Source organism: Loxodonta africana, chromosome 3 (assembly GCF_030014295.1).
Source record: "Loxodonta africana isolate mLoxAfr1 chromosome 3, mLoxAfr1.hap2, whole genome shotgun sequence".
NCBI classification, from domain to species: domain Eukaryota; kingdom Metazoa; phylum Chordata; class Mammalia; order Proboscidea; family Elephantidae; genus Loxodonta; species Loxodonta africana.
Window position 1 is genome coordinate 79125320 of NC_087344.1, and position 14836 is coordinate 79140155.

The window sequence follows — 14836 nt, forward strand, 5'->3', positions numbered from 1 at the left end:
AGGCATCAATTCTTCTGTCTTCCTTATTCATTATCCAGCTTTCACACAGGAGATGATTAAAAATATGGCTTGGATCAGGCACACCTTAGTCCTCAAAGTGACATCTTTGCTTTTCAACTTTAAAAGAGCTCTTTTGCAGCAGATTTGCCCAATGCAATGCATGTTTTGATTTCTTGACCGCTGCTTCCATGGGTGTTGATTGTGGATCCAAGTAAAATGAAATCCTTGACAACTTCAGTCTTTTCTCCATTTATCATGATGTTGCTCATTGGTCCACTTGTGAGGATTTTTGTTTTCTTTATGTTGAGATACAATCCGTACTGAAGTCTGTAGTCTTTGATCTTCATTAGTAAGTGCTTTTTTTTTTTAAGTCCTCTTTCACTTTCAGCAAGCAAGGTTGTGTCATGTGCATAAGACAGGTTGTTAATGAGTCTTCCTCCAATCCTAATGCCCCATAGTCAAGCTTCTCGGATTATTTGGTCAGCATACAGATTGAATAAGTATGGTGAAAGAACACAACCCTGACACACACCTTTCCTGATTTTGAACCACGCAGAATCCCCTTGTTCTGTTTGAATGACTGCCTCTTCACAAGCACAATTTTAAGTGTTCTGGAATTCCCATTCTTTGTAATGTTTTCCATAATTTGTCATGATCCACCCAATAAAATGCTGTTGCATAGTCAATGAAACACAGGTAAACAACTTTCTGGTATTCTCTGCATTCATCCAAGATCCATCTGACATCAGCAACTATATCCCTCGTTATATATCCTTTTCTGAACCCAACTTCAATTTCTGGCAGTTCCCTAACAATGTTTTGCTGCAACAGTTTTTTAATTATCTTCAGCAAAATTTTATGTGTGTGATATTATTGGAAACACTGGTGGCGTAGTGGTTAAGTGCTACGGCTGCTGACCAAAGGGTGGGCAGTTCAAATCCGCCAGCTGCTCTTTGGAAGCTCTATGGGGCAGTTCTACTCTGACGTATAGGGTCGCTATGAGTTGGAATCGACTCGATGGCACTGGGTTTGGTTTTGGTTTTGGTGATATTAATGATATTTTTAGATAATTTCCACATTCTGTTGGATCACCTTTCTCTGGGATGGCCACAAATATGGATCTCTTCCAGTCGTTTGGCCAGGTGGCTGTTTTCCAAATTTCTTGGCATAAACAAGTAAGCACCTCCAGCCTTGCATCTGTTTGTTGAAACATGTCAGTTGGTATACTGTCAGTTCCTGGAGCCTTGTTTTAATTCCTGGAGGCTTGTGTTTTACCAATGCCTTCAGTACAGCTTGGACTTCTTCCTTTAAAACTATCAGTTCTTGATCATATGCTGCCTCCTGAAATGGTTGAACATCAACCAATTCTTTTTGGTATAGTGACTTTGTGAATTCCTTCCATCTTCCTTTGATGCTCCCCAAATCATTCAATATTTTGCCCATAGAATCCTTCAGAATTACAACTCAAAGCTTGGATTTTTTCTTCAGTTCTTTCAACATGAGAAATGCTGATGGTGTTCTTCCCTTTTGGTTTTCTAATCCGGGATCTTCGCACATTTCGTTATAGTACTTTATCTTCTTGAGGTGCCCATTGAAATCTGCTGTTCAGCTCTTTTACTTCATCATTTCTTCCATTTGCTTTAGCTACTCAGCATTCAAGAGCAAGTTTCAGAGACTCTTCTGACATCCATTTTAGTCTTTTCTTTCTTGTCTTTTTAACGACATTTTGCTTTCTTCATGTACGGTGTCCTTTATGTCATCTCACAACTTGTCTAATCTTCAGTCATTAGTGTTCAATGCATCAAACGAGATGGTCTCCAAATTCAGATGGGATATACTCAAAATCATAATCTGGCTCTCGTGGACTTATTTTAGTTTTCTTCAACTCAACTTGAACTTGCGCATGAGCGGTTGATGGTCTGTTCCACAGTTGGCTCCTGGTCTTGTTCTGACTGATACCATCAAGCTTTTCCATCGTCTCTTTCCACAGATGCAGTTGATTTGATTTCTGTGTTTTCCATCTAGTGAGGTCCGTGTGTATAATCAACTGTTTATATTGTTGAAAAAAAGTATTTGCAATGATTAAGTCACTAGTCTTGCAAAAATTCTATCATCCGATCTCCGGTATCATTTCTGTCACTAAGGCCATATTTTCCAACTACCAATCCTTCTTCTTTGTTTCCAATTTTTGCATTCTAATCACCAGTAAATTATCAATGCATCTTTCTTGCATGTTTGATCAATTTTGGATGGCAGAATTTGGTGAAAATCTTCAGTTTTCCCATCTTTGGCATTAGTGATTAGTGTGTAAATTTGAATAATAGTCATATTAACTGGTGTTCCTTCTATGCACATGGATACACTATCCTATCACTGACAGCGTTGTATCTCAGGATAGATCTTGAAATGTTCTTTTTGATGATGAATGCAATGCCATTCCTCTGCAACTTGTCATTCTCGGCATAGTAGACTATATGATTGTCCAACTTAAAATGACCAATATCAGTCCATTTCAGCTCACTAATGCCTAGGATATCAATACTTATGTGGTCCATTTCATTTCTGATGACTTTCAATTTTCCTAGATTCGTACTTCATACATTCTATGTTCCGATTATTAATGGGTGTTTACAGCTGTTTCTTTTCATTTTGAGTCATTTCACTTCAGCAAATGAAGGCCCTGAAAGCTTGGCTCCATCTACATCATTAAGGTCGACTCTCCTTTGAGGAGACAGCTCTTCCCTAGTTGTATTTTGAATGCCTTCCAAATTGAGGGCCTCGTCTTCCAGTACTATATCAGACAATGTTCTGCTGCTGTCTATAAGATTTTCACTGGCTGATTTTTTCAGATGTAGGTTACCAGGTCCTTCTTCCTAGTCTGTCTTAGTCTGGAAGCTCTGCTGGAACTGTCCACCATGGGTGACCTTGCTAATATTTGAAATACTGGCGGCATAACTTCCAGTATCACAGCAACATGCAAGCAACCACAGTACAACAGACTGACAGACTTGCTCATCAGTTGCAGAGAGAACATCAAAAACATCAAGAACCTGTTCGATGCTCTAAAAAATCTCTGAGTGAAGTAAAATTATATTGCAATACTTTATTTAATAATAGCTAATTGCAAATCAGCATTTACTTTTAAAGTATTTTGTTTGGATATATTAAAATGCATAGATTCACGCTGTAAAATTATCAAAATACACAAGTATTATAAACACATCACAAAAACTTGACAAAAAAATTATTCATTTAACATAATAGCTTTTTTTCATTAAATTTATATCAAAAGTTAAGCAATCAAATATGTGTTACATCCTTTGAAAAATTACCATGGGACCATGCATACTTCTTCCTAAACATGTTTCGAGCTTCTCTTTTGGAGAGTCTGTTAAAACCTATAGCACATTATTTTAAATATCATCAGTTTTTTTTACAGAATTAAACTTTTTGATCTGCAGAATGTTAGTAATAGCAAATCTTGGGAATAAAGTGAATACTCATTTTGAGTAGCAAAATTTGTGTACTTGGAACTTAAGTACGGAAAAAAATGTATACAGATAATACTGTATGTTGTTCTTGTTGTTAGATGCCGTCGAGTCGGTTCCGACTCATAGCAACCCTACGCACAACAGAACGAAACACTGCTGGTCTTGAGCCATCGTTACAATTGTTATGCTTGAGCTCGTTTCTGCAGCCACTGTGTCAGTCCACCTCGTTGAGGGTCTTCCTCTTTTCCACTGTACTCTGCCAAACATGATGTCCTTCTCCAGGGACTTATCCCTCCTGGCAACATGTCCAAAGTATGTAAGATGCAGTCTCGCCATCCTTGCTTCTAAGGAGCATTCTGGTTGTACTTCTTCTAAGACAGATTTGTTCGTTTTTTGGCAGTCCATGGTATATTCAATATTCTTCGCCAATACCACAATTCAAAGGTGTCAGTTCTTCTTCGGTCTTCCTTATTCATTGTCCAGCTTTCACATGCATGTGATCCGATTGAAAATATCATGGCTTGGGTCAGGCACACCTTAGTCTTCAGGGTGACATCTTTGCTCTTCAACACTTTAAAGATGTCCTTTGCAGCAGATTTACCCAATTCAATGTGTCTTTTGATTTCGTGACTGCTGCTTCCAAGGCTGTTGATTGTGGATCCAAGTAAAATGAAATCCTAGACAACTTCAATCTTTTCTCTGTTTATCATGATGTTGCTCATTGGTCCAGTTGTGAAGATTTTTGTGTTCTTTATGTTGAGGTGCAATCCATACTGAAGGCTGTGGTCTTTGATCATCATTAGTAAATGCCTCAAGTCTTCTTCACTTTCAGCAAGCAAGGCTGTGTCATGTGCATAAGGCAGGTTGTTAATGAGTCTTCCTCCAATCCTGATGCCCCATTCTTCTTCATATAGTCCAGCTTCTCGGATTATTTGCTCAGCATACAGATTGAATAGGTATGGTGAAAGAATACAACCCTGACACACACCTTTCCTGACTTTAAACCAATCGGTATCCCCTTGTTCTGTCCAAACAACTGCCTCTTGATCTGTGTAAAGGTTCCTCATGAGCACAATTAAGTATTCTGGAATTCCCATTCTTCGCACTGTTACCCATAATTTGTTATGATCCACACAGTCGAATGCCTTTGCATAGTCAATAAAACACAATAAACATCCTTCTGTTATTCTCTGCTTTTAGCCAGGATCCACCTGACATCAGCAATGATATCCCTGGTTCCGCGTGCTCTTCTGAAACCAGCCTCAATTTCTGGCAGTTCCCTGTCGATACACTGCAGCAGCCATTTTTGAATGATATTCAGCAAAATTTTGCTTGCCTGTGATATTAATGATATTATTCTATAATTTCCACATTCAGTTGGATCACCTTTCTTGGGAATAGGCATAAATATGGATCTTTTCCAGTCAGTTGGCCAGGAAGCTGTCTTCCATATTTCTTGGCATAGACAAGTGAGCACCTCCAGTGCTGCATTTGTTTGTTGAAACATATCAATTGATATTCCATCAGTTCCTGGAGCCTTGTTTTTCACCAGTGCCTTCAGAGCAGCTTGGACTTCTTCCTTCAGTACCATCAGTTCTTGATCATATGCCACCTCTTGAAATGATTGAACATCGACTAATTCTTTTTGGTATAATGACTCTGTGTATTCCTTCCATCTTTTTTTGATGCTTCCTGCGTCATTTAATATTTTCCCCATAGAATCCTTCACTGTTGCAACTCGAGGCTTGAATTTTTTCGTCAGTTCTTTCAGCTTGAGAAACGCCGAGCGTGTTCTTCCCTTTTGGTGTTCCATCTCCAGCTCTTTGCACATGTCGTTATAATACTTTATCTTCTCGAGATGCCCTTTGAAATCTTCAGTTCTTTTACTTCATCAATTCTTCCTTTTGCTTTAGCTGCTCAACATTTGAGAGCAAGTTTCAGAGTCTCCTGTGACATCCATCTCCGTCTTTTCTTTCCTTCCTGTCTTTCAATGACCTCTTTCTTTCTTCATGTATGATGTTCTTGATGTCATTCCATAACTTGTCTGGTCTTCGGTCACTAGTGTTCAGTGCATCAAATCTATTCTTGAGATGGTCTCTAAATTCAGGTGGAATATACTCAAGGTCATATTTTGGCTCTCATGGACTTGCTCTGATTTTCTTCAGTTTCAGCTTGAACTTGCATATGAGCAATTGATGGTCTGTTCCACAGTTGGCCCCTGGCTTTATTCTGACTGATGATATTGAGCTTTTCCATCGTCTCTTTGCACAGATGTATTCAATTTGATTTCTGTGTGCTCCATTTGGCGAGGTCCTTGTGTATAGTCGCCATTTATGTTGGTGAAACAAGATTTTTGCAATGAAGAAGTCGTTGGTCTTACAAAATTCTATCATTCGATCTCCAGCATTGTTTCTGTCACCAAGGCTATGTTTTCCAACTACTGATCCTTCTTCTTTGTTTCCAACTTTCACATTCCAATCACCAGTAATTATCAGTGCATCTTGTTTGTGTGTTCGATCAATTTCAGACTGCAACAGCTGATAAAAATCTTCTGTTTCTTCATCTTTGTCCTTAGTGGTTGGTGCATAAAATTTGAATAATAATTGTATTAGTTGGTCTTCCTTGTAGGTGTATGGATATTATCCTTTCACTGACAGCGTTGTACTTCAGGGTAAATCTTGAAACATTCTTTTTGACGTTGAATTCAACAGCATTCCTCTTCAAGTTGTCATTCCCAGCACAGTAGACTACATGATTGTACGACTCAAAATGGCTAGTGCTAGTCCGTTTCAGCTCACTAATGCCTAGGATATCGATACCCCCATGTCTCTGTCAGTTTGTCATACTGTGGGGGCTTGCGTGTTGCTGTGATGCTGGAAGCTATGCCACTGGTATTCAGATACCAGTGGGGTCACCCACGGAGGACAGGTTTCAGCTGAGCTTCTAGACTAAGACAGACTAGGAAGAAAGACCTGGCAGTCTACTTCTGAAAAGCATGAGCCAGTGAAAACCTTATGAATAGCAGTGGAACATTGTCTGATATAGTGCTGGAAGATGAGCCCCCCAGGCTGGAAGGCACTCAAAAGATGACTGGGGAAGAGCTGCATCCTCAAAGTAGAGTTGACCTTAATGACGTGGTTGGAATAAAGCCTTCGGGGCCTTCATTTGCTGATGTGGCACGACTCTAAATGAGAAGAAACAGCTGCAAACATCCATTAATAACCGGAACCTGGAATGTACAAAGTATGAATCTAGGAAAATTGGAAATCGTAAAAAATGAAATGGAACGCATAAACGTCGATATCCAAGGCATTAGACTGGTATTGGCCATTTTGAATGGGAGAATCATGTAGTCTACTATGCTGAGAATGACAGCTTGAAGAGGAATGGTGTTGCATTCATCATCAAAAAGAACGTTTCAAGATCTACCCTGAAGTACAACGCTGTCAGTGATAGGATAATATCCATACGCCTACAAGGAAGACCAGTTAATACGACTATTATTCAAATTTACGCACCAACCACTAGGGCCAAAGATGAAGAAATAGAAGATTTTTATCAGCTGCTGCAGTCTGAAATTGATTGAACATGCAATCAGGATACACTGATAATTACTGTTGATTTGAATACGAAAGTTGGAAACAAAGAAGAAGGATCAGCAGTTGGAAAATACTGTATATCACATTATTATTTTCTATACCAAAAATTGGAAACTACCCAAATGTTAATGTAAATTATGTTATGACCACTCTGGAACATTATATAAACTTTAAAAATTATCATTATAAAATCTGTTTAGCAGCATGGGAAAATGTTCCTGATGTAGTGTTAAATGAAAACAACAGACAGAAACTTGTACATAGACTGGGATATTACTGTGTAAAAAAGTATGGATAACATATAATGCAAGAAAAAATGCCAATATGCTAAAAGTTGTTTTGTTATGTAGATGGTATTTTGATTGTTGTCTTATCTTTTAGAAAATTTGTATATGTCTATATTGATATAAAATTGATGTTCTTTTGGAAATCAAAAGTAAAATATAATTAAGATTGAATTTCTTAGCTTTTAAAATGCCCTTGAAAATAGTTACAAAAGAGAAGATTCAAACATAATTTGAGCCTTGTTGAGTGTGTGCCTACCTTGAAATTAAGTGAAATTGTTTATTGAAATCATCGTATAAACTGTATGATTTACTATATAAATGAGGAATATTCTCTCTTTTGACAGACGATTATTTTTATGTTTAAGTCCTTTTTACACAATCGTATAATTATAATGTTAAATGTATTAGATTGAACCATATGAAATTACATGTTTGTAGGACAAAAGCAATCAAATATTTCAAGTGTATATGGTTCAACCTAATAAAAGAAATGCACACAAATGAAATACTCTATTTTGGTATCTTTCTTTACTGACTTTCAAACATTTATAGGAAATAGTACAATGTCATGAGAGTACATTTACTTTTTGTTTGCTTACTAACAGTAATTTTCTTTTAGTCCTGTAATAAAGATCTAGAAACAGATAAAACAGCACAAAACAGCCTAGAGAGAGATGTGGAACAGGTGGCAAAGACAGCGATGGCCCGTGAAGAGATCCGAAGGCTCACTGATGAACTACAAGTGAAGGAGAAAGAGCAGAGTAAATTAGGTAAGCTGTGTTTACATATAAACATTTCTGACCATGTTTGAAGTGCATCCTCATGGTGGAATGACCTTTTCTGAGTACGGAACCTGAGTATGCTGAGGAAAAAATATGTATTTTAAGATAAATACATAAAAATGTGATTTAAAAAAATTCATTTTTTGCCACGTCCAAAAATTTTTATTGAAGTATAAGCATAACATGCTTATCAAAAAGTATACAACTCATAAGTGGAACCTCCCAGGACAAATTCTCAGCATCCCAGAAGCCTCCATTGTTCCTTCTCCCTACTCTACACCCCTTCTCCGGACCAAAAGTAATCATTATCCTAACTTTTAACACCACTGCCGACTTTTCACTACACACAGTATGCATTCTTTAGTTTGTTTGTCTTGCTCAATCTTCTGTTTGTAAGATTTATTCATGTTATTACAGGTAGCAGTAGTTTGTTATTTTGCCGTTGGTATTGTATTCCACTGAGTAAACAAACTATAATTGGTCCGTTCCACTGGTGATAGACATTTGTTTCCAGTTTCGGTCTATAATGAATACTGCTGCTATGAAAATTGTTGTATGTCTTTTGGTGTACTTATCTACACATTTCTGGTGGGGCTATGCCAAAGAGTAGAATTACTGGATCAAAGGGTTATGGATATATTCTACTTAGTAGGTAATTGCCAAACTGTTTCCCAAAGTAACTGTGTTAATTTAAGCTCCCATCAGCAGTATATAAGATTTTGGTTGCTCCACATTCTTTGTTAGTACTTGGTATTGTCAGTCTTACTAATTTTACCTTTCCTGATAAGTGTGTAGTGTATTTATTATAATTATGGCTCTGATTTGTATTCTCTGATGGCTAATGAGGCTGAAAACCCTTTCATACGTTGTTGCTATTGTTGATTTGGATATACTATTTAATGAAGTTCCTGCTTGAGTTTCTTGTACATTTTTCTGTTGGGCTGAATTTTTATGTTTTGTTCATTTGTAGGAGTTCCTTATATATTCCGTGTATGAGCCTTTTGTTGGCTATGAACATTACGGTTTTTTGATTGTTTGCTTTGCTGTACAGATATGCTAATACCCATCCTGCCAGGTTTAACAGAGTTATTCTTTATGGCTTCTAGGTTTTCATGTTATGCTTAGTAAAGACGTTTCTATTTCCTTACAAGATTATTGAAAATTTCACTCCTTTTTTTTTTTTTTTTAGTAACTTTATGGTTTATTGTTTATCTTTAAATCTTTATTTTACCTAGAATTTATTTTAGTATAAGGTTTAAAAATGTTTAATTATCTCCATTCTGTATTTATGACTTACGATGATAAAAAAGATTAGACTAATTCTTTTTCAGGTGCAGTATATGTGTTGCTTTAGAATCATAACTAAAAATTATTGAATGTTTAAAATAATAAGGATTTTGCCAAGTTGATTTGGGGTTAAAAACTTTAGGAGGATTTATATTTTGTTAAGAATCCATGTTACACAGCAGATACAAACGAACTTTGGAGTGATGGAAATGTTCTATATCCTGATTGAGTTGGTGGTTACACAATTTTATATGTGTCAACATTTATCTATATATTTAAAAAGGTGAATTTTACTGTATGTAAACTATACCTCAGTAAATCTAACTTAGGAAAAAAGAAATTTGGCCACATATGACAAGATGCAGTTTTTGTTGCTTGCAACACAGAAGGGAAAAGGAAAAGCAGGACACCCATCGCCCTTAGTTACACTGAGGACATAACACAACACATTCACATAGCACCCTGTTCCATCAGCAGCTGCTTGAACTGTTAAAAAACCTGTTGCCATCGAGTCGATTCCGACTCATAGCAACTCTGTAGGACAGAGTAAAACTGTCCCATAGGGTTTCCAAGGAGTGCCTGGTGAATTCCAGCTGCTGACCTTTTGGTTAGCAGCTGTAGCTCTTAACCACTGTGCCACTATGCCTACAGTTATATATCTGATAAGGGAATTATATCTAGAATATATTAAGAACTCTTACAACTCAATAATAAACAGACAACTAAATTAAAAAAAAATGAATTTTGAAGGATTTGAGTAGACATTTCTCCAGAGAAGATATATAAATTGCTAATAGAGTCATGAAAAGATGAACAACTTTGTTAGACATTAGAGAAATGTAAATCAAAACCACTGGGAGGTCCTAAATTTTTAGCTATCTCTACAGTCAGCATACTGGGGGCTGTTAGGAAGCTGAATTAGCAAGTTCTTTCTTGAATGTCATATGTGGTATCAATGTGTACACAAGGTGTAACTTCCTGAGTCAGCAACTTACAGCCAGAATTTATTTCTAGGTATGTGTGTTACATCACAGTATTTTTCAAGTATTAGTTTACCTCTTTCCACAAACTGACTCTTTTTTAAATGAAGGGCTTTATTTTATTCTCTAGCTTTCTCTATACTGCATCTAAAAATTGGGATGAAAATGGAAAATTTTGGTCAATAATAAAAATATTTTTCAAGAATAAAAAAGGAATTCATGTCAAATATTAAGAGTATTCTCCAGTAAATAAATTATAAGAAAAAGAGATGAATTTTAAGAGTTTTAAGGGATTTATTAACCAATTATAATACACGGGCCTTACGGGACCTTGATTCAAGCAAATTTTTAACATTTGTGATGCAATTAGAAAGTTTGTTGGGTGTTTGTATTAAGGAGTTATTGTTACATTTCTTTAGTTACATGTAATGTTAAATTAATTTTTTTATGTTTTTACATTTTAAGGATATAGAAGGAAATATTGGTAGATGAATGACATGATGTGTGGGATTTACTTCAAAATAATATAGGCCTCTACCTCACACATACACAAAAATTAGCTCAAAATGGATCACAGAGCTAAATGTAAGAGCTAAAGCTATAAAACACTGAGAAGAAAACAAAAATAAATCTTTGTGATCTTGGATTAGGCAGTGATGTCTTACATATGACACCAAATGCACCAGCAACGAGAAAATAATAAATTAGACTTAATCAAAATTTAAAACTTTTACACTTCAAAAATATAGCTCTGGTGGCACAGCAGTTAAGTGCTCGACTACTAACCTAAAGGTTGATGGTTCGAGCCCACCCAGTAGTTCTAAAAAAGAAAGACCTGACTTTCTGCTCCCATAAAGATTATAGCCTAGACAACCCTATGGGGTGGTTCTGCTCTGTCACATGGGGTCTCTATGAGTCAAAATCAACTCAATGGCACCTAACAACAACTACATTTCAAAATACATCATCAGGAAAGCGAAAAGACAACTCACAGACTGGGAGATACTTGTAAATCATGTATTTGATAAGGGAATTATATCTAGAATATATTAAGAACTCTTACAACTGAATAATAAACAGGCAACTAAATTTTTTAAAAAATGAATTTTGAAGGATTTGAGTAGACATTTCTCCAGAGAAGATATATAAATTGCTAATAGACTCATGAAAAGATGCACAAATCAAAACCACAATGAGATACCATTTCACAACCATTAGAACAGTTATAATCAAAAAGACAGACAATGATAAGTATTGTTGAGGATGTGGAGAAATTAGAACCATTATCCATTGCTGGTGAGAATGCAAAATGGTGCAGCCACATTGGAAAACAGTTTGACAGTTTCTCAAAATGTTAAACATAGAAGCACCATGTAACCCAGGAATTCCACTCCTAGGTGAAAGGAAAATAAATGTCCACACAAAGACTTGTATGTGAACGTTCGTAGCAGCATTATTAACAGTAGCCAAAAAGCAGGAACAGCCCAAATGTTCATCGGGTGATGAATGGGTAAACAAAATGTGTAGTCATACTATGCAGACAAAAGTTAGCATGGCAGTCTGAGACTGCTGTCCTTAGAGGCCAACTGTGAGCTGTAGAACTAAAAAATGGGTGTGTTGTTTGTGCCACTAGGTTTGTGGTAATTTATTACTCAGCAATAGAACACTCATGCAATATGCATGGGTGTAGATGAAACAAGATTGGCCATACGCTGATGGTTGTTAAAAGCTGGCTGAAAGATATTATCCATCCATAGCATATAGAACATTACTCAGTTCTATCTACTTCTGTATATGTTGGGAATTTTTCACAATAAAAAAGTTTTAATGACTATCTAGAGTAACTACTAAAGAAAAACTTAGAAAGTAAAACTGTCAAACCAGTAGAGTAAAACTATCAAACCAATATAGTTCTAAGAAATATTACTAGTTTAAGATGACTGATGGAAACCTACAGTTTTCAAATATCTGCACGAACAAAGCAGGCGAAACTAGCTTAGTAGTATAAGTTAATGAATTTAGTAGTCTCTGATATGTTTAAATTTGGCATGTAATATATTTGGCTGTGTGTTATTTTTCAAATAGTTTTTTTGTTTTGCAAGTGAAAATAAATGTTTTCAGAACCCTCGAAGTACTTCCTCAGAATGTTAAGTTTCCATAGAACACAGTTTGGAATCCCCTGGCTTATTTAATAAATTCTTAACTCCTTTGCATACCAAATAAGGGCTTTGTGGTTTGGCTTTTGCCTCTCTATCCAGCCTCATATCCTACACTTCCCCTAGTCCTTTGCATTGTAGATCCCAGCAGTATTAGATTATGTGTAGTTCCTAGATTGATCTATGGTCTCTGTCCTGCCTCCTCTCCTGTGTCCTCGCCTGTCCCTTCTCCTTTGCTCATGCTACTTCCTATTTCTAGAACATTCTTTCCATTTGTTATCACCCTATTCCATCTTCTTCTTTCAGAGAGAAACATTGGAAAACCACTGTTTTAGTAAAACAGAACCTATTCTTGCTTCTCTGGCATAGTGTAGTCAAACTGACTTGGATTCAGATTTCACTATATCATTTACTAGCTGTGTAACATTGAGCAAGTTGCATAACTTTTGTGGGTCTCATCTCATCTATAAAATGAGAATATTAATATCTACTTTGCAGATTTGTTGTAATGATTAATATATCTGATACTAGTAAGTAGCTGCTGCTGATGGTAGCAGTGGCAGTAATAGCATTGCTATAGTCAGGAATATAGTTGTAGGTGAATCTGGTAGATTATACTGGGACTTACTTCAAAAAACTGAGTGCCATGCTTAAAAGCTTTGAGCTATTTTTGCCATCGTTTTCAGGGGCCCAAACTTTCAGCATGAAATCTGGTGGGGGTAAACAGGAAAAGCCAATTAAAGATCAGATTATCAGCGATAAGGATAAACATAGACTGCGGTGGGAACACTAAGAGGGTAGTCTTGAAAAACTGACATTTATGTGGAAACTTTGAGGATAAGTAGCAATTAGCCAGCTGAAAGAGAGTGTTCCAAAGAGAGAGACATTTGAAATTTCATTACTAAACTTACAATTTGATTCTTAGGCAAATTTTTTAAAATAATTTTTATTGTGTTTTAAGTGAAAGTTTACAAATCAAGTCAGTCTCTCACATATAAACTTATATACACCTTACTACATACTCCCATTTACTCTTCCCCTAGTGAGTCAGCCCGCTCCCTCCTTCCAGTCTCTCCTTTCATGACCGTTTTGCCAGTTTCTTACCCTCTCTACTCTCCCATCTCCCCTCCAGACAGGAGATGCCAATACAGTCTCAAGTGTCCACCTGATACAAGTAGCTCACTCCTCATCAGCATCTCTCTCCAACCCATTGTCCAGTCCATTCCATGTCCGATGAGTTGTCTTCGGGAATGGTACCTGTCCTGGGCCAACAGAAGGTTTGGGGACCATGACTGCTGGGATTCTTCTAGTTTCAGTCAGACCATTAAGTCTGGTCTTTTTATGAGAATTTGGGGTCTGCATCCCACTGTTCTCCTGCTCCCTCAGGGGTTCTCTGTTATGCTCCCTGTCAGGGCAGTCATCGGTTGTGGCCGGGCACCATCTAGTTCTTCTGGTCTCAGGATGATGTAAGTCTCTAGTTCATGTGGCCCTTTCTGTCTCTTGGGCTCATAATTATCTTGTGACCTTGGTGTTCTTCATTCTCCTTTGATCCAGGTGGGTTGAGACCAATTGATGCATCTTAGATGGCCGTTTGTTAGCATTTAAGACCCCAGACGCCACACTTCAAAGTGGGTTGCAGAATGTTTTCTTAATAGAATTTGTTTTGCCAATTGACTTAGATGTCCCCTGAAGCCATAGTCCCCAAACCCCTGCCCTTGCTCCGCTGACCTTCGAAGCATTCAGTTTATCCTGGAAACTTCTTTGCGTTTGGTCCAGTCCAGTTGAGCTGATCTTCCCTGTATTGAGTATTGTCCTTCCCTTCACCTAAAGTAGTTCTTATCTACTATCTAATGAGTAAATAACCTTCTCCCACCCTCCCTCCCTCCCCCCTCTCGTAACCACAAAACAATGTGTTCTTCTCAGTTTAAACTATTTCTCAAGATCTTATAATAGTGGTCTTATACAATATTTGTCCTTTTGCCTCTGACTAATTTCACTCAGCATAATGCCTTCCAGGTTGCTCCATGTTATGAAATGTTTCACAGATTCATCATTGTTCTTTATCGATGTGTGAATATACCATAATTTATTTATCCATTCATCTGTTGATGGACACCTTGGTTGCTTCCAGGTTTTTGCTATTGTAAGCAGTGCTGCAATAAACATGGGTGTGCATATATCTGTTCGTGTAAAGGCTCTTATTTCTCTAGGATATATTCCTAGGAGTGGGATTTCTGGATTGTATGGTAGTTCT

The 14836-nt window shown here is 37.0% G+C and overlaps 1 protein-coding gene across 8 annotated transcripts in view; it reads left to right on the top strand.

Annotated features, from left to right (window-relative positions):
- Window positions 1-14836, top strand: part of LOC100675395 (phosphopantothenate--cysteine ligase) — a 151803-nt gene that overhangs the window by 36460 nt on the left and 100507 nt on the right. For all 8 annotated transcript variants that reach the window (XR_010321377.1, XR_010321376.1, XR_010321378.1 and 5 more), the window contains exon 3: window positions 7997-8147. Coding sequence is in view for 5 of the 8 variants with exons in the window: in XM_023554596.2 (XP_023410364.1) it covers window positions 7997-8147 (151 nt within the window). In the remaining 3 variants the exon portion in view is untranslated. The remainder of the gene's footprint in view (window positions 1-7996; window positions 8148-14836) is intronic.